The sequence below is a fragment of the Scyliorhinus torazame genome, chromosome 11 (genome assembly GCF_047496885.1).
Source record: "Scyliorhinus torazame isolate Kashiwa2021f chromosome 11, sScyTor2.1, whole genome shotgun sequence".
Classification (NCBI taxonomy): domain Eukaryota; kingdom Metazoa; phylum Chordata; class Chondrichthyes; order Carcharhiniformes; family Scyliorhinidae; genus Scyliorhinus; species Scyliorhinus torazame.
In genome coordinates this window covers 222,276,677-222,297,708 of record NC_092717.1, presented here as the reverse complement: position 1 = coordinate 222,297,708, position 21,032 = coordinate 222,276,677, and the positions used below count along the sequence as shown (strand labels likewise).

Here is a 21,032-nt window from a genome sequence, read left to right as displayed (position 1 = left end):
TTCGGGGGTTGGTTCAGACGCGATGGGCCTCCTTTTGCACTGTAAGGATTCTATGATACCTATTCGGAGTGCTCAAATATATTAAAAAAACGAACATGCTGATAGAAATTTCTGTCTACCTGGTTTTGCAGCTTGATTGCTTAACAGTTTGCTTTCCAAGCTTGCGATTGGCCCAGACCAATCTTCAGACCACATCACCACACAACTGGTGGGTGATACTAACCCACCTCAGAGAAGATATTGGGAGCCCTACCAAATTAACCATAAAATAAAGGGGCCATCATATTACTCAGTTTGCATTTAGCAACATTATGCAACGTCTGTAATAAAATGTATCTGAAGCGATAAAGAGCTCTGCATTTGTGTGATTAGGACAGAACTTTTCTTGTGTTTGATATGAACCAGTCCTTTGACATTGCGTGCGGTGAGAGTGGGCTAGTCTGTCAGGTATACAGGGCGGAGTCTGGGGGAGCTTGTGGGTATTTTTCCTGTGCTGCTGAATACAGCTGCTGCAGGAGAGGTTCCCATTCAGCAGATCAGCATGACTTCCGAAAGAGTTTCTCTGAGAAAGTTGGTGTACCACCCCGACCCAACTATGCAACCAAACGCTCACGTACCAGATTTTGAAACGTACAGACAGCTACATAAGAAATCAATTGAAAACCCAGAAGGTATAGTATTTTATTCTAAGAGTTCAAAAACGAGTTGACCCGAAATCCAATTTGGGCATCAAGATTTAACCGTCTTTCTGCTGGGACTCCTCGCCCCAGCCTGATGTTGAGGTGTTTGCTGACTCCGGCTACTTCAGCTGATGTTTTCTGTGTCTCTCCTGCTTGCGGCAGGTTTAAACAAACTTGCTTCAAACATCAGAGACTTCCGTCTCTTTTTATACAGGCTGTGTTCTGCGCTGAGGCAAAGCAGTTTGTTCCAGCCTTCACCTGCCACAGCCCCCGTAAAGCTCTGAAATTCCCTCCCCTAAACCCCTCTGGAATTCCCACCCTAAACCCCTCTGGAATTCCCACCCTAAACCCCTCTGGAACTCCCCCCTAAACCCCTCTGGAATTCCCCCCTAAGCCCCTCTGGAATCACCTCCCAAAGCGCCCTGGAATTCCCTCTCTAAACCCCCCTGGAATTCCCTCTCTAAACCCCCCTGGAATTCCCCCTCTAAACCCCTCTGGAATTCCCCCTCTAAACCCCTCTGTAATCCCCTCCCCAAAACCGCTCTGGAATTCCCTCCCAAACGCCCCTGGAATCCCTTCCCCTAAACCCCTCTGGAATCCCCTCCCAAACCCACCTGGAATCCCCTCCCCTAAACCCCTCTGGAATTCCCCCTCTAAACCCCTCTGTAATCCCCTCCCCAAAACCGCTCTGGAATCCCCTCCCAAACGCCCCTGGAATCCCCTCCCCTAAACCCCTCTGGAATCCCCTCCCAACCCTCCCTGGAACCCCCTCCCCTAAACCCCTCTGGAATCCCCTCCCAAACCCACCTGGAATCCCCTCCCCTAAACCCCTCTGGAATCACCTCCCCTAAACCCCTCTGGAATCCCCTCCCCTAAACCCGCCCGGAATTCCCTCTCTAAACCCCTCTGGAATGCCCTCCCAAACCCCCCTGGAATTCCCCCTCTAAACTCCTCTGGAATGCCCTCCCAAACCCCTCTGGAATTCCCCCTCCAAACCCCTCTGGAATTCCCTCCCTACCTCATACCTCTTCCGCCAAACTTTTCATCAGCTGGCTTCATAGCTCCGCAATGCCTAATATTGTTTGACATTGGGACGGCCGTATCTCACTGGCGGCGCTATATAAATGCAAGTTGCAAAAGTATTTGGTAGCTGTTTCTTTTGCAATTTAACTTCAGGGTTGACGTTTTTGATCAATGTTACTCTCTGCAACATCACTGGGTGGTGACAGACGATAACGAGCATTCTTGTTGGCCTATTCAGCTTCAAATCCCCTCCTCCCGTTGCAACGCCCACTCTATAGATTCATAGCAGGGAAGGAAGCCTTTCAGCCTGCCATGTCTGTGCTGTTCCCCCCTCCCTCAAGGAACAATCCTCCTCGTGCCACACCCTTGTCTTTTCCCGGTAACCTTGCACATTTTTCCTTTTCAGATAATGATCCAGTTCCCTTTGGGATGCCTCGATTGGCCCTGCCTCCAGCACACTCTCAGGCAGCAGCACCCCAAACCCTCATCACTCGCTGCTGAAGTCCTTTCCTCCTGTCATCATTGCTTCTTTTGCCACAATGACCTGAAATCTGTGCCCCCCCCCCCCCCGCCCTTCTCGATCCTCCCACCAATCGGAACAGTTTCTCCCTAATCTACTCTGTCCCAGACTCCTCATGATTTTGAATACCAACAATCACATTTTGAATAATCAAATCTCCTCTCAACCTTCTCCTCGCCAAGGACAACAACCCAGCTTCTCCAAACCATGGACATAACTTACGTTCCACATCCCTTTCACCTTTCTCCTTCACATCTTTTCTAAAGTGTGAAACCCAGAATTGGACACCATGGACTGGACTCTCTGGTCGCCGACGCCGAAATCCCGTTCGGTGATCGGCCGGAGAATCACAGTTCCTGACCCAATTGGGGGCGATGCTCCGCCCCATCCAAAGCGGCGTACTCGATGGCCTCAGGACATTGCCTGAGGCCTGCACCCGATGCTCCGCCCCCGACCGGCCGAGTTCCCGACGGCATCGGTCGCGCGTAGTCTCACCCGTCGGGAACTCGGCATGGCGGCTGCAGACTCAGTCCAGTGCCGCCACAGGCGGGAGAGGGCCGATCCGCAGGCAGGGGGGGCATTATCAGCGGCTGGGGGCACTGTTGGGGGGTGGTCTGGGGCGCGTGAGATGGCCAAAGGGGGGACTATTTCGCCGACCGGGTCCGCGAGCAGCCGGCGCCATGTAGCACGCGTGGCCACAGACCCGCCAATTCTCCGACCATATTGGCAGCTAGAGCCGGGTGCTCTACACTGCCGGCATGCTAGCCGCTGGCCAAACGGAGGATCGGTGGCCGTTTTCCGCCATTTCTTCTGTCGTAAAACGCCACAGATCCCACGCCGGCATGGGGACAAAGCCTCAAAATCGGAGCATCCAGCCCAATATTCCTGTTGAGGTTGAAGCTGTGCGTGCTGCAGCTCAACATAACCTCCTTGCTTTTGTACTCTGTGTCCCTATTGATAAAGCTCAGGATACTGAATGCTTTATTCACCGCGTTCTCAACCAGTCCTGCCACCTTCAATGATTTAAGCACATTTGCACGCAGGTCCACTGCTCCTGCACCCCGTTAAGAATAGTACCCTTTATATTACATTGTCTCTCCACATTCTGTCAAAATGAATCACTTCGCACGCTTGCCTGCCCCTGTCCTTTTGAAGCTGTCCACTATCCACACATGGTGCACAATACTTTCAAGTTTTGCACCAACTGCAATTTTGGCAGTGGTTCTCTGTACACCAACGTCTAGGTTATATAATATATATCAGGAAGAGCAGGGGTCCTAATGCCAGTCCTTGGCGAGCTCCACTACAAACCTTACCCCAGTTTGTAAAATAACTGTTCACCATTAATCTCTTGCCCATCACTTGATCAATTTTGTATTGTTGCTACTGCCCCTTTTATTCAATCAGCTCTGACTTTGCTCACAAATTAGTCTTGCAGCACTTCTTTTTAAAAAAATGTTTTCAAGTACCCAATTCATTTTTTCCCATTAAGGGGCAATTTAGCGTGGCCAATCCACCTACACTGCTCATCTTTGGGTTGTGGGGGCAAAACCCACACAAACACAGGGAGAAATGTACAAACTCCACACGGACAGTGACTCAGAGTCGGGATCGAACCTGGGACCTCGGCGCGTTGAGGCAGCAAGTGCTGATCATTCATCATATGAAGTTGAATTGGTGCCAAATTGATCTCTCCTTTGGTTCAGTGGTAGGCCCGCTCACCCTTGGGGCAGAATATTGTCCTAGACTTGAATTTGAATCCCAGGTTGGAAGGTATGTGCAGTGCTGCACAAAGCCATATTTCGGATTAGGACCCACCTGCCCGCTCAGGTGAATGTAAAAGATCCCGTGGCGCTAGTTTGAAGCACATCAGAGTTCACCTGGGTGACTTGGCCAATATTTATCCTTAATTAATATGTAAAAAAAACCTATTTGGACATGTTGCTGTCTGTGGGATCCTGCTGGTACAGCAATAGGCTGTCGATTTTCTCGAAATGATGGCAGTAATGATGGGTGGAATGTTCTGAAAAAATTACAAAGTGTCACTTTCAGTGAGAAAATCGGTGCGATTCCGCCAGCCTGGGCATCTGATCCGGATCCAATCATCAGGCACCCAGAAGAATTTTTTTCCCATTTGGAAAACGTCACACCTGAGGCGCGAAGCATCTGATTCGCCCAGCCGGGGAGGGGGGGTCTTCTGAGCATTTAAACGGCTCCACAGCACTCACTCTCAATCAAGCCAGGAGGATGGCAGCGAGGAAACCAGCTCCTCGATTCACATAGGAGGGCCATCACCCATATGCTGGATGCCATGAGGGCTACAATATACCCTCGAGCTGGCGGGAGGCCCTGACGAATCCTGTCTGGAAGACGGTTGCTGTCCTGGTCAGTGCCAGCAGCCTGGCCAAGAGGGATGAGAGTGCAATGAAGGCAAAAGATATATGGCTTCCTCCGATCAGCCAGGGTAAGTGCACCCATCTCCTCTCTGCACTCCACCCTTCCGTCACCCACCCAGAATATCACCCACCTCGCTGGGTCCCGACTTCCTACAAACCTCCTCAAACCCCCCAGCTCTCCTCATCAGAACCCCTCCTTGCTTACGTGCAATGCCCACAATTGCCAGCCGCCTTGGATATCTGACCCACCAAGCGGCCAGCTCACATCATTCCCATTTGTGTGCCTACAGGAGAAGCTCCCCCAAAACCGACGTGAACGGAAGAAGATGGACAGTGGGATGCTGGAGCTGAGGATCCTGACTCTGTACGATGAGAGAGCCCTGGAGCTCACAGGATAGGAGCAGGAGTGGGCCTGTGCTGACAGTGAGGTGGGCCTGTGCTGAGAGTGAGGTGGGCCTGTGCTGAGAGTGAGGTGGTGGGCCTGTGGGGGAAAAGTGAGGAGCCACTGCAAATTCATCCAGATGATCAGTCTCAAGTGAGTTCTGTGAAGTCCAACCCCTTGGCCAGGCCATGTACTAAAACCATGTCCCTTGCCTTTCAGGAACATAACCCAAAGAGCCTGGCCCATCCACCAACAGTGTCCCACCGCCCACCCTCGACACCATCTTGGAGGAGAACACGGATGAGGAGTCACGGATATCACCCACACCGTCCACCACCCACCTCGGTGGGTTGAACTTAAACAGGCAGGCTTCTGGTTCACTACATTGCTTCTGATGCACATCAGGTAGAGGCAGGAATGTCCCAGGGATCGGAGAGACGGACGTCTGCTGGATGCCAGGATTCAGCTGTGCCCCAGCCAGATGCCGTGCCTCTGAACACGCTCGTCCCTCAGCTGCTAGAGATGGAGCCAGGAATACCAGGAGGGGTTGTCAGTGATACTCCTGCGACTGCAAGGAGGAATGGAGGAGCCCCAAAGCCTTCAGTCACATGAGGTGGTGCCGGCAATGCGTGGCACTCAGGCCAACACTGCAAGGGTGACGTCCCTCAATGGGAATCCTGGGTCAAGAGGTCAGATCCCATGACAGGAAAACTCTGAAGCGTGGCTTCAGTCCCTGAGCTTCACGACTGTAGCGCTTCAATTGCATGGTGCAAACAATGGTGAATCTCCAGGACTGGCAGCACCATTGACGTGGAAAATTCTGCAGCTCATTCCCGCTGCTCCTCCATCCCAGGCAGTAACCTAGGAGCCACGAGCACTGGAAGGGATGAAGATCCTCTGGAGCACATCCCAGGAGACCCTGGAAGTGACCAGCGAATGTGAATCTCCCCTTCCTGAAACTGCTACACCTCAGACACAACGGGCAGACACGGCAACACCATTGCCACCCGCGTGTAGACTGGGGCTCTCCAGGTCCTGACACTCCAGAGGTTGCTCACCAATGGCATCTTGGGCAACAGGACGTGGAAGGCAGTAGGCTGCCTCCACCTCTGATGTGCATCCTGGGAATACACCTAGAAATAGTGGGAGGGTACGGAAGTCAAAGAATGTCCAAAAAGGTTAGGAGGGGTTATTGGGTTACGGGGATAGGGTGGAAATGAGGGTTTAAGTGGGTCGGTGCAGACTCGATGGGCCAAATGGCCTCCTTCTACACTGTATGTTCTATAGCGTGGGCACGGGTGAATTAGGCACAGGTTGGGGGCATTCTCACTTGTTAAATCTGGACATGTTAATGAATAAACTATTATTGTTCTTCACCACCTTAATGTCTCACATTCTTTAACCCTCCTCCAACTTGGGTAGCACATCACCCTATTAGGACACTGGTGTTCTCACTGGCCCTCCCTGACCACCACGCGATTAGGACCTCTCCGTGTGAATGCTTCGTTTGCAGTGATAGGACTCAGGCATGTTTCAGTGAACCCGATACCTTCGCTCCTAATTCCCCTCCAGAACGAAGGGACAAAGGAATGTAGGGCAGAACCTCACTCAGACATGAGCCGGGGAGTCAGCGTACTTTCAGCAGGCAGACACGAGTCAGACATAAGCAGTAGCTGAGGAGAATCACAGATCATTCCTCATTGCGAGTCATCATCACCCTCCTGCATTCACTGGGTGTGGTAGTCACCACTGATGTATTATACTGTATATATATGGGTTTTACGGTAAGGCCCCTGTACTACAGGTACGGGGGTAGATCCCTGCCTGCTGGCTCCGCCCAATAGGCGGAGTGTAAATATGTGTGCTCTCCGTACAGCAGCCATTCCGTCAGCTGCTGTAGGAGGTCACACATCTCTGTGTCATAAAGCCTCGATTACATTCTACTCTCGTCTCGTCGTAATTGATAGTGCATCAGTGGGTAGCAGGCACTCATGGACTCCCCAGACCCAGCACCCTGGCGTGTAATCTTCACCCCATTGCAGAGGGGTCACAACATCCTGTGGGGAGCGGGGGATGGTGTTGGGGGGTGGGGGGGGGGGGGGGTGTTACGGGTGCATGTTGTCAACATCAAGCTAATCCTATTCCATGAAACAGAAGGCGATGGAGTAATTTCTAGCCCTCCTGCCCATGCACACCCTCGTCCCCGCCTGGTCTCCATCCTCAGGATCCTCAGTGGGCTCTTCCTTGACTCCCTCCTCAACGTCCTCTTCATCAGAGGACAGATGTCGCTCCTTGAGTTCTTTCTCAGGAAGGCCGCCGCCCTGCTGCAGAGCCAAATTATGTCGGGCACAGCAGACCACCACAAAGTGGGAGGCCCTCTGGGGGCTGTATTGGAGGGCCCCACTGGACCTGTTGAGGTAATGGAACCTCACCTTTAGGAGGCAGACGCACTGCTCGATTACAGATTGGGTAGCACTGTGAGCATCATTGTACCTGCTGTGGTCTCTGGCTCCACACTGGCATCATCAGCCAAGACCTGAGTGGATATCCCTTGTCCCCAATGAGCCATCACTGCAGCCTGAGGTGACCCTTAGAGATGCCAGTAATTGCCATTGACCGAGGATGTAACTATCATGCACCCTCCCTGGAAAACAGGCGCACATGTGCATGAATCATATTTGGGGTCACACATCAGCTGTACATTGAGGATGTAGACCTCTTCCAGTTTCTGAAGGGGACTCTCTGGTGCCACAGGGCATGAAGAGCGACATGGGTGCAGTCGATCACCCCCTGTGCCTGTGGCAGACCAGTTATGTTGACAAAGCCCATGCCCCTCTCATCTTGCCGGGCCTGGTCCAGATCGAAATGTAGAAAGTCCAAACCCGAGCATAAAGTACATCCATGGCATCATGGATGCACTTATGGGCAATGCTTGTGATATGCTACTACATAGGTTCCCCCATTGAGGTCCTCCGATAAGGTCGGAGACTGGCTGCTTCCAGGTCCAGTAGGCCAATGGGTGAGGGAGGTAATGACGTTCACTGGCTGCAACAACAACTTCACTCCCTCCTTCTAATGCTTGGCAGAAATCCGATCAATATTGGTATGGAGCCAGTGGAGCTGGCCATTCTTATCACAGCACTGGAGGGGCACAGACTCCAGCAGCAGTGTGTGGCGGCATTCAGGGGAGACCCTGCAGAACAAGACCAGAGGGCCACAGGGCAGGCTCAGGGGCCAGTGGCCACACCAATCATACAGGGAGCACAAAGGCACAGACGGAGGCCAAGGGTGTACAGGACCCATGTTTCCTTCATGGAGCTCTCAGATAACATGTACTGTAGAAGACTCCGTCTCACCAGGCAGACTGTGCCTGGAACTACCCCATAGCGTAAAAATTGAAGGTTGCCGTGACCTTGATGGCCACAGGGAGTGTGTGTCCTCCGACGCCACATGGCACCAAGTCTGCATGGATGTGGCACAGTACCGCACAGTCACAGCTCAGGACTGGCCCCGGCCTTTGCCGTTGCCCAGTTAGACTTGCTCCCGTCTGGTTCTCCCCTCCCTCATGCTCTCACACTGGGGGGGTCTGACAAGAGGGTGATATGCTCACAGATACTCAGTGGCCAGGATCAACTGGATGGTGAAATCCGCCTGGGGGTGGGGCTGTGGGGGGGAGGGTGGGGGGGGGGGGGGGAGCGGGGAATGGATCTTGACCGGCAGGCAGTGGGGTCCGGCACAGAAGCGGGACCCCCAATGCCTCTTCTTCCCGTGCAAGAAAGCATTGGACCCTGAGTGCTCACCCCATTCCTTGGCCGGGATTCTCCAAAAATGTGGCTAAGTGTTGACGCTGGCGTAAACACCAGAGTGTTTCACGCCGGCGTCAACTGGCCTCTTGGCCCAGCGACTCCGTGGTTCACAGGGGGCCAGCACGGCGGCGGAGTGCTCCGCTCTGCTCCAGCTGCCGTACGTGGCCCTGCACTGCTGGCGCAGGTCCTGCTGGCGTGGGTCCTGCTGGTGCGGCAACATGGCGGAGCCACACAGCGGGCCGTTGTGGAAGAAGGTAGGCCCCTCCCAGAATGCGCCCGCCAATCGGTGGCCCCCCCGGAGACTGATCCCCCCCCCCCACCGCAGCTGCGACGCCGAGCTCCCGCCGGGTGAATCCATACATGAACCATGTCGTTGGGAACTCGGCCGGCCGACCGCGGAGAATCGCGGCGGCGGCCTCTTTCAACGGCCCCCGACCGGCACCGCGTTGACGCGCATGCGCGACTGGCGCCGATTCTCCGATAGGTGGAGGGGGGGGGGGGGGGTGGTGGTGGTGAGGAGGGCTGGGGTGGAGTCCAGCTCCCTGTTCTTGAACACACATTGCATCTATTTCAGCTAAACAAACCAAGTGACAGCAATTGCTGGTTTATTCCTCAGGGCTGCCTCAGGTCTTGACCAATCGGAGCCAAGCTGCCTGGTTTAAATTTCCTATCAATGCTCAACCGTTAACTGGTGTATTTTCCGTGGTGATGCCTCTACCAGACAGAATCCACTTTCTAACCAATCAGCACTCTCTTCTCATACCGTATAAAGATGTTGGCCGGGATTCTCCGATCCCGCGGCAGATTGGAGAATCGCCGGGGGTGGGAGGGCGCGAGAACCCCATGCCGCTCCGACGCCGGGCCGCCAATTCTCCGGCGACCGGAGAATCGCACCAATCGCGCCCGCGCGGTGGCAGCCCCATGGCGATTTTTCGCGCTCGAAGGGCCGAGAGCCCGCTATGTCCCTCTGGCGTGGGTTACGTTTGGTCCCACCCGGCGGGACTTCGGAGTTCTGGCTGCGGGGGCCATCCTGGTGGGGGGCGGAGATATCTGACTCCGGGGGGAGCTCCATGGTGGCCAGGACCATGATCGGTGGCTACCGATCGACGGGTGGGCTAATTCCGGGTGAGGCCTATGTTCCTCCCCGCCGGACCCTTGTATGCTCCGCCGTATTGCCCGGGGCTGGCACGGGGACGGCAACCCACACTGGCCATGGTGCGCATGCGCCAGCTTCCGAGCGCGCAGCACTCCGCCGTCGTACTAGCCCCCGAAGAAGGGGTGAATGCCTGGGCCTGGAGGCCTGTTGACGCTGGCGTCGCTCGCGCCGGTTTTGACGCCGGCGTCAACACTTGGCTGGGATTTTGGAGAATCCGAGCCGTTGTTTCCCAGATATTGGCATTCTTTATTATTCCTTTATCATAGGATCTCTACAGTGCAGAAGGAGACCATTCAGCCCATCGAGTCTTAATCGACCCTCTGAGAGAGCCCTACCCTATCCCCATGACCCAGTAACCCCACCTAACCTTTTGGACACTAAAGGGCAATTTAGGATGGCCAATCCACCTAACAGCACATCTTTGGACTGTGGGAGGAAACCGGAGCACCCGGAGGAAACTCACGCAGACACAGGGAGAAAGTGCATCCTCCGCACAGACAGTCACCTGAGGCCGGAATTGAACCTGGGACCCTGGTACTGTGAGGCAGCAGTGCTAACTACTGTGCCACCGTGCCGCCCCTTGCAATTGTCCTGATGAGTGCCAGATGAAAAGCTTCGACAAAATGCCTGTTTTCAGCAATACTAGTTTGTTTCGGTGTAATCTCTGATTTATCTTTTCCATATCACCTTAAATTTTATTTACTCTTGTACTATCACCCGTCAGATCCCACATTTCAAGAGCAAAAATGCCTAAGTTTTCCAGTTTTTTACTCATAACGAAGAATGTTAATATTTAGGAATCGGCATCAATTCTTATCTGCACTGCAACCAAATCTTGAATGTCTCCATTGTGGTTAATAGATTAGAATCCTTTGCTGTGCTAAAGGTGTGTGCCCGGTACACTGTGATCAAGAATTCACTGACTTGCATTTTACTCTTAGCTATGTAGATTGAAGCTTCTTATTGACTGCACATATTTCATATTGAACCTACTAAGACCTGAATGGGGAGAAAATGAACCTCTCTATGTGTCCTTCCTTCCTATGTTTCCTTCCAAAGTCCAAAGGTGTGCAGGTTAAGTGGATTGGCCATGCTGAATTGCCCCTTAGTGTCCAAAGATTAGGGGTCATGGAGAAAGGGCGGGGGAGTGGGCCAAGGTAGGGTGCACTTTCAGAGGGTCGGTGCACACATGGTGGGCCTCCTTCCGCACTGTAGGGACTCTATCCTATTCTATGGATGAGGGGAGCTTATGCTGTACATGCTACCTCAGCAGCTTAATCAGAGGTCCTCAAAGGAACTGATAGAGGCCATTCCATTGCTTGTCCTGGTTCCACAAAAATACTGTGGGCTATTGATAACCTATCCTGTCCACTTTGTCTCCGCCAGACCCTAACTATGTCCTGCCCAATCAGAACCAGTCAGATTGGCCACTGCAAGGCGATGCCCAGTTAGTGTCAGATTCATTGCAAACTCACTGATTCATTGCAAACTAAGCTCGGAGCCCAATTTTCCTGACGTCATTGGAATTCTGCTGCCCATTTTGTTCTGGAAACTGGCACAAGTTGAACATCTGCTTCTAGGTCTTTTTGAACTTCATCTTGAGCTATTTCAAGATTTATAGAATACGTGTTCCTCAGCAGTTGTCTGAGATATTTTGTCCAATTTATTCTGCAATCTTTGAGCTGCATTCTGATGACATTCTAATTTAAGAATGGATGATTGTGACGTAATCAATACATCCTTATTGATCTTTAAATTATTATTTAATATGAAGCAACTACAGTTATTCGACGTGGGATAATGGTTAAAATCTCTTTGATGGCTAAATGGGTAAGAACAAGTTCAATGTGGTATACCTATGTAACTGGAGAGTCGATTTAATTCCCTGATCTGACCTTAGTTAGTTTAAAGTTGGCCAGCCACATAGAAGCATAGGACTTAGCAGCATGAGCAGGCCATTCTGCCCTTCTAGCCTGCTCCGCCATTCAATAGGATTTTGTCTATCTGGTTGTGATCTCAACTCCACTTTTCTGTCTGCCCCTCAAAACCTTTGACTCCCTGTCTATCAAAAATCGGTCGAACTCAGCCTTGAATAAATTCAATGACCTGGCCTCCACTGCTCCCTGGGGAAGGGAATTCCACTAATTAATATTCTCTGAGAGAAACAGATTCTCCTCATCTCTGTCTTAAATGGTAGATCTTAAACAGTGTCTCTGAACTCTAGTCTCTCCTGCAAACATTCTCCAGGTATCCACCTCATCCAGTCCTCCGGGTATCAACCCCACCCAGTCCCCTCAGCATCTTGTATGTTTCAATAAGATCATGGGCCGGATCCTCCAGCTTCCCAGCTGCATGTCTCTTGGTGGCGGCAAGAGGCACGTGTTACCCTGGTGTCGGGAATCTCTGCTCCCACCATCGTCAATGGGAATTCCCATTGAAGCCACACCACGTTACCAGGAAACCCCTGCCAGCAGGATCCGAGAATCCCGCCGCAAACGAATGGTTGGACAATTCCGGTCCGCGTCTCATTCCATTAAACTCTAATGGTTTTAAGCCCTATTTGTTCAACCTTTCATCATAAGATAAGCCGCTCATCCCACGAATGCGCCAAGTGAACCTTCTCTGAACTGCTTCCAATGCAAAAATATCATTTTTCAAATAAAGAGACCTTATGATGGACATCTTGGCCGGGGTTCTCTCTTCTGGGGACCAAGTCCCCACGCCGGCGGGAGAACCGGCGCCAACCCCTGCGGCGTCAACAGCCCCCGAAAGTGTGGAATTCTCTGCACCTTCGGGGGCTAGGTGTACGCCAGAGGGGTTGGCGTTGCTCCAGCGAGTTCGTGCATGGGCCGAAGGGCCGGCATGATCTTGTGCATGCGTGGAACTGCTGGTGTGGTTCCGTGCATGCGCAGACCGGCTGGTGTATTTTGGCGCATGCAGGGGGGGGTTCTCTTCTCCGTGCCGGCCATGGGAGCCGATGCGGAAGGAAGATGTGCCCCCATGGAACAGGCCCGCCCGCCGATTGGTGGGCCCCGATTGCGGGCCAGGCTACCGCGCCCCCCCCCCCCCCGGGGGTCTGATCCCCCCACGCCCCCCCCCCCCCCCCCCGAGAACCGCCCCCGCCGACTTACCTGCCAGGTCCCGCTGGTAGTTGAGTTCAGTGATTCACGCGGGACTACAGCTGCAGTAAAACCTCCTTACTTTTATATTCCATTGCCCTTGCAAATAACGGCAATGTTCCATTTGTCTTAATCACTTATTGCGCCTGAATACTCACATTTTGCGATTCAAGTACCACGACACCCAGATCCCTCTGTAATACTGAGTTCTGTGATCTCTCCCCATATAAAAAATACACTGTTTTTCTAATCTTCCTGTCAGAGTGGACAAGTTCACATTTTCCTACAGTATACTCCAGCTGCTGAATTTGTGTCCCTTCACTGAGCCTATCTAAGCAGACTCTTCACTTTATCATGAGAACTTACTTTCCTATCCACGTGCAGGATCGGCGACATAGTGAAGAAAAACAACCTCCAGAAATTCTCCAACTTCGGGCAGGACCAGGACGTATGTACGTGATTGGCCAGACCCCTCCCACACCGCTCGCAAGTGTTCCCCACCAACTCTTCCTCAACTTCGCCAGGTGTGCTCTATGTATCAACCCCAGTCTCGCACATGAAGCTGAGGCATTCACCCTCCGCAGCACCTCGGACCACAACCCCTCCTCCAGCGCCCACCCCAGCTGCTCTTCCCACTTAGCCTTAACCCCCTTCAACGGCGCCATATCCTCCTTCAAAATCCGCCCGTAGATCGCTGAGATGACTCTCCGCCTCCAGCCCCATCACCGACAGCACCCTCTCCAACGCGAGGAGAGCGGGTCAACCGGAAAAGCCGGGAATCCTGCACCTGCATGTACCTAAAGGCCTCGCCTCGTGGAATTCCAAACCTCCCCGTCAACTCTTCCAAACTCACAAACCGAACTGCCTTTCTAGAAATAAGTCCTTCATTTCCATCACCCCTGCTCCTCCCATCCTTGAAACCTAACATCCAGCCTCACCGGCTCAAACACATGATTCCTTTGGATCTGCATCAGCTTTGACCCTGCTCCTAACCTGGAGTGCTGCCGAAATTGCCTCTGTATCTTCCACATGGCTACCACCACGGGACTCCCCGAATATTTCCCTGTTGCCAGTGGCTGCAACCCTGACCCCTTACGAGAGCCTGCCTCCAACTTCACCCACAAAGCCTCCTGCTCCCTGCTCCAGCACCGCACCTTCTCAGCGCTCGCCGCCCAATAATAATACAACAGGTTTGGAAGGACCAGGCCCCCTGACTGCCATCCTCTCTGAAGCACCTTCTCCAGAATCCTTGCTGCTACACCTGCCCCGACAAACGACAAAATCAACCGGTTCACCAGCATAAAGAACGCTTTTGGCAATAGGACCGGTAGCTCTCTATTGCCTGACCCGGCCTGCCAATGTCCCATTTCAACAAGTCCGCCTTGACTCTACCCACTAGGCTAATGAAATTCAATTGACGGAGCCGGGCCCAGTCTCGAGCCACCCGCACCTCCAAATACCTAAAGTGGGCAGTTGCCATCTGAAACGGCCCCCCCCCCTAAACCAGCTCCTGTCCCTGGAGAAGACACCAAAACACTCTCATTCTTTTCCAGATTCAGTTTATAACCTGAAAAAACCCTGAATTTCCAGAGCAGCCCCAATATATCTGCCACCATAGAACTCGGGTTGGAGATGTACAACAACAAATCATCGGCATACAAAGACACTCTATGCTCCACCCATCCCCCTCACTATCCCCTTCCACTTATCCGAGCACCTCAGCGCAATGGCTAAGGGCTCTATCGGTAGCACAAACAAAAGGGGGAACATGGGTCACCCCTGCTTCATTCTCCTATGTAACCCGAATTCACCACATTCGTGAGCACACTCGCCTTCGTTCCTTATATAACAATTTGACCCACACCACAAAGTTAGGCCCCATTCCAAACCTCTCCAACACCGCAAACAAGTAACTCCACTCTACACAGCCAAATGCCTTCTCCGCATCCAGCACCACAACTACCTCCGACTCTCTTCCTTCTGCTGGAGAGAGCACCATGTTTAACAAACACCGCACGAACAAAGACAACTGCCTACTTTTTACAAACCCCGCCTGATCTTCTCCAATCACCTGAGAGAGGCACTCTTCCAACCAAAGCGGTAACACCGTGGCAAAATCTTAGCATCCACATTTAGCAGAGATATTGGCCTAGACGACCCACACTCCATCGGGCCCTTATCCTTTTTCAATAACAGTGAAATGGATGCCTGTCTCATCGTCTCCGAGAATGCCTCCTTATCCACAGCACCTTGAAACATCTTCAACAGTGACGCCAGCATATCCAAAAATATTTAATAAAACTCAACCGGGAACCCACCTTGCCCCAGTGTCCTGCCCGTTTGCATCTTCCCTATTGCCACCGGAACTTCCTTAATCCCCACTGACTCGTCCCCCGGGGACAATATTTTATAAAACTCCTCAAATGAAATGAAATGAAAATGGCTTATTGTCGCAAGTAGGCTTCAAATCAAGTTACTGTGAAAAGCCCCTAGTCGCCACATTCCGGTGCCTTGATCCGTCGTTGCGAGAGCCGCAGTTCTGGTGGTGATTCAGGCGTCGGTTCGGTCTTCGGTGACTCCGGGAGTGTGTCGACCTCATCTTCATCCCCGGGTGGGACCAGGGGAGGACGGATCGTCCTGGAGCGGGGGCTGTGGTGGGGTGCGCTGGGGGGAGGGAGGGTGGCGCCGGGGCAGCGGGGGGGGGGGGAAACCCAGCTGGCGCCAGGTCGCTGAGACTGTGTCTTGGCGGCCGTCGGGATACGCTATGTATAACTATGCAGTATATACAACACAACAGTGGTGACTGCCACATTCACCCCCTTTCTGCCGCTGTGACCTTTCTCCATGTCCTCCAGATTCTGCCGCTGTGACCTTTCTCCATGTCCTCCAGATTCTGCCGCTGTGACCTTTCTCCATGTCCTCCAGATTCTGCCGCTGTGACCTTTCTCCAGGTTCACCAGATTCTGCCGCTGTGACCTTTCTCCATGTCCTCCAGATTCTGCCGCTGTGACCTTTCTCCAGGTTCACCAGATTCTGCCGCTGTGACCTTTCTCCATGTCCTCCAGATTCTGCCGCTGTGACCTTTCTCCAGGTCCTCCAGATTCTGCCGCTGTGACCTTTCTCCAGGTTCTCAGTGAAGCCCCACCCTGCACCGCAAATCAGACCCCTCCCCCCGCACTGCAAATCAGACCCACCCCGCACCGCAAATCAGACCCCTCCCCCCGCACTGCAAATCAGACCCACCCCGCACCGCAAATCAGACCCCTCCCCCCGCACTGCAAATCAGACCCACCCCGCACCGCAAATCAGAACCCATCCCGCACCGCAAATCAGACCCCTCCCCCCGCACTGCAAATCAGACCCCCCCCCCCCCGCACTGCAAATCAGACCCCCCCCCCGCACTGCAAATCAGAACCCATCCCGCACCGCAAATCAGACCCACCCCGCACCGCAAATCAGACCCCTCCCCCCGCACTGCAAATCAGACCCCCCCCCGCACTGCAAATCAGACCCCCCCCCCGCACTGCAAATCAGACCCACCCCGCACCGCAAATCAGAACCCATCCCGCACCGCAAATCATACCCCACCCCCGCACTGCAAATCAGACCCCCCCCCCCGGACCGCAAATCAGACCCCACCCTGCACCGCAAATCAGACCCCACCCTGCACCGCAAATCAGACCCCACCCTGCACCGCAAATCAGACCCCACCCTGCACCGCAAATCAGACCCCAACCCTGCACCACAAATCAGACCCCACCCCCGCACAGCAAATCAGACCCCACCCCGCACCGCAAATCTGACCCACCCCGCACCGCAAATCAGACCCACCCGCACCGCAAATCAGACCCCCCCGCACCGCAAATCAGACCCACCCGCACCGCAAATCAGACCCCCCCGCACTGCAAATCAGACCCCATCCTGCACCGCAAATAAGACCCCACCCCTGCACCGCAAATCAGACCCCACCCTGCACCGCAAATCAGACCCCACCCCTGCACCGCAAATCAGACCCACCGTGCAACGCAAATCAGACCCCACCCTGCACCGCAAATCAGACCCCACCCTGCACCGCAAATAAGACCCCACCCCTGCACCGCAAATCAGACCCCACCTCTGCACCGCAAATCAGACCCCCCGCCGCACCGCAAATCAGACCACACCCTGCACCGCAAATCAGACCCCACCCTGCACCGCAAATCAGACCACACCCTGCACCGCAAATCAGACCCCACCCCTGCACGGCAAATCAGACCCCATCCTGCACCACAAATCAGACACCACCCCTGCACCGCAAATCAGACCCCACCCCTGCAACGCAAATCAGACCCCACCCCTGCAACGCAAATCAGACCCCACCCTGCACCGCAAATCAGACCACACCCTGCACCGCAAATCAGACCCCACCCCTGCACCGCAAATCAGACCACACCCAGCACCGCAAATCAGACCACACCTCTGCACCGCAAATCAGACCACACCCTGCACCGCAAATCAGACCCCACCCTGCACCGCAAATCAGACGCTACCCTACACCACAAATCAGACCGCACCCTGCACCGCAAATCAGACCACACCCTGCAAAGCAAATCAGACCCCACCCCTGCACCGCAAATCAGACCCCACCTCTGCACCGCAAATCAGACCCACCGTGCAACGCATATCAGACCCCACCCTGCACCGCAAATCAGACCCCACCCCTGCACCGCAAATCAGACCCCACCCTGCACCGCAAATCAGACGCCACCCTGCACCGCGAATCAGACCCCACCACTGCACCGCAAATCAGACCCCACCCTGCACCGCAAATCAGACCCCACCCTGCACCGCAAATCAGACCCCACCCTGCACCGTAGATCAGACCCCACCCCTGCACCGCAAATCAGACCCCACCCTGCACCGCAAATCAGACCCCTCCTCTGCACTGCAAATCAGACCCCGCCCTGCACCGCAAATCAGACCACACCCTGCACCGCAAATCAGACCCCACCCTGCACCGCAAATCAGACCCCTCCTCTGCACCGCAAATCAGACCCAACCTCTGCACCGCAAATCAGACCCCACCCCTGCACCGCAAATCAGACCCCACCTCTGCACCGCAAATCAGACCCACCGTGCAACGCATATCAGACCCCACCCTGCACCGCAAATCAGACCCCACCCCTGCACCGCAAATCAGACCCCACCCTGCACCGCAAATCAGACCCCGCCCTGCACCGCAAATCAGACCACACCCTGCACCGCAAATCAGACCCCACCCTGCACCGCAAATCAGACCCCTCCTCTGCACCGCAAATCAGACCCAACCTCTGCACCGCAAATCAGACCCCACCCCTGCACCGCAAATCAGACCCCACCTCTGCACCGCAAATCAGACCCACCGTGCAACGCATATCAGACCCCACCCTGCACCGCAAATCAGACCCCACCCCTGCACCGCAAATCAGACCCCACCCTGCACCGCAAATCAGACGCCACCCTGCACCGCGAATCAGACCCCACCACTGCACCGCAAATCAGACCCCACCCTGCACCGCAAATCAGACCCCACCCTGCACCGCAAATCAGACCCCACCCTGCACCGTCGATCAGACCCCACCCCTGCACCGCAAATCAGACCCCACCCTGCACCGCAAATCAGACCCCTCCTCTGCACTGCAAATCAGACCCCGCCCTGCACCGCAAATCAGACCACACCCTGCACCGCAAATCAGACCCCACCCTGCACCGCAAATCAGACCCCTCCTCTGCACCGCAAATCAGACCCAACCTCTGCACCGCAAATCAGACCCCACCCTGCACCGTAAATCAGACCCCACCCCTGCACCGCAAATCAGACCCCACCCCTCCTCCACAAATCAGACCCCACCCTGCACCGCATATCAGACCCAACCTGCCCCGCAAATCAGACCCCACCCCTCCTCCACAAATCAGACCCCACCCTGCACCACAAATCAGACCGCACCCTGCACCGCAAATCAGACCCCACCCTGCACCGCAAAGCAGACCCCACCCAGGCACCGAAAATCAGACCGCACCCTGCACCGCAAATCAGACCCGACCCTGCACCGCAAATCAGACCCCACCCAGGCACCGAAAATCAGACCGCACCCTGCACCGCAAATCAGACCCATCCCCTGCACCGAAAATCAGACCGCACCCTGCACCGCAAATCAGACCCCACCCTGCACCGCAAATCAGACCCCACCCTGCACCGCAAAACAGACCCCATCCTGCACCGAAAATAACACCCCACCGTTGCACCGCAAATCAGACCCCACCCCTGCACCGCAAATCAGACCCCACACTGCACCGCAAATCAGACCCCACCCTGCACCGCGAATCAGACCCCACCCTGCACCGCAAATCAGACCCCACCCTGCACCGCAAATCAGACCCCACCATGCACCACAAATCAGACCCCACCCCGGCACCGCAAATCAGACCCCGCCCTGCACCGCAAATCAGACCCCACCCTGCACCGCAAATCAGACCCCACCCCGGCACCGCAAATCAGACCCCGCCCTGCACCGCAAATCAGACCCCACCCTGCACCGCAAATCAGACCCTACCCTACACCGCAAATCAGACCCCACCCCTACACCGCAAATCAGACCCCACCACTGCACCGCAAATCAGACCCCACCCTGCACCGCAAATCAGACCCCAAAGCTGCACCGCAAATCAGACCCCACTCCTGCACCGCAAATCAGGCCCCCCCGGTCCGCAAATCAGACCCCACCCCTGCACCGCAAATCAGACCCCACACCTGCACCGCAAATCAGACCCCACCCTGCACCGCAAATCAAACCCCACCCCTGCACCGCAAATCAGACCCCACCCTGCATCGCAAATCAGACCCCACCCTGCATCGCAAATCAGACCCCACCTCTGCACTACATATCAGGCCCACCCCTGCACTGCAAATCAGACCCCCCACCGCACCGCAAATCAGACCCCACCCCTGCACCGCAAATCAGACCCCACCCTGCACCGCAAATCAGACCACACCCTGCACCGCAAATCAGACCCCACCCCTGCACCGCAAATCAGACCCCACCCCTGCAACGCAAATCAGACCCCACCCTGCACCGCAAATCAGATCCCACCCTGCACCGCAAATCAGACCCCACCCCTGCACCGCAAATCAGACCACACCCCTGCACCGCAAATCAGACCCCACCCCTGCAACGCAAATCAGACCCCACCCTGCACCGCAAATCAGACCCCAACCCTGCACCGCAAATCAGACCCCACCCCTGCAACGCAAATCAGACCCCACCCCTGCACCGCAAATCAGACCCCATCCTGCACCGCAAATCAGACCCCACCCTGCACCGCAAATCAGACCCCACCCTGCACCGTAGATCAGACCCCATCCCTGCACCGCAAATCAGACCCCACCCTGCACCGCAAATCAGACCCCTCCTCTGCACTGCAAATCAGACCCCACCCTGCACCGCAAATCAGACCCCACCCTGCAGCGCAAATCAGACCCCACCCTGCACCGCAAATCAGACCCCTCCTCTGCACCGCAAATCAGACCCAACCTCTGCACCGCAAATCAGACCCCACCCTGCACCGCAAATCAGACCCCACCCCTGCACCGCAAATCAGACCCCACCCCTCCTCCACAAATCAGACCCCACCCTGCACCGCATTTCAGACCCCACCCTGCCCCGCAAATCAGACCCCACCCCTCCTCCACAAATCAGACCCCACCCTGCACCACAAATCAGACCCCACCCAGCACCGCAAATCAGACCTCACCCTGCACCGCAAATCAGACCCCACCCCTGCACCGCAAATCAGACCCCACCCAGGCACCGCAAATCAGACCCCACCCTGCACCGCAAATCAGACCCCACCCCTGCACCGCAAATCAGGCCCCCCCGGTCCGCAAATCAGACCCCACCCCTGCACCGCAAATCAGACCCCACACCTGCACCG

At 54.9% G+C, this 21,032-nt stretch overlaps 1 protein-coding gene across 1 annotated transcript in view; it reads left to right on the top strand.

Moving 5' to 3' along the window:
* The first annotated feature begins 520 nt into the window (after positions 1-520).
* Positions 521-21,032, top strand: part of acss2l (acyl-CoA synthetase short chain family member 2 like) — a 274,646-nt gene continuing 254,134 nt past the window's right edge. Inside the window, exon 1 of the mRNA XM_072468352.1 lies at positions 521-671. Within this exon, the coding sequence (XP_072324453.1) occupies positions 542-671 (130 nt within the window). The 5' untranslated portion in view covers positions 521-541. The remainder of the gene's footprint in view (positions 672-21,032) is intronic.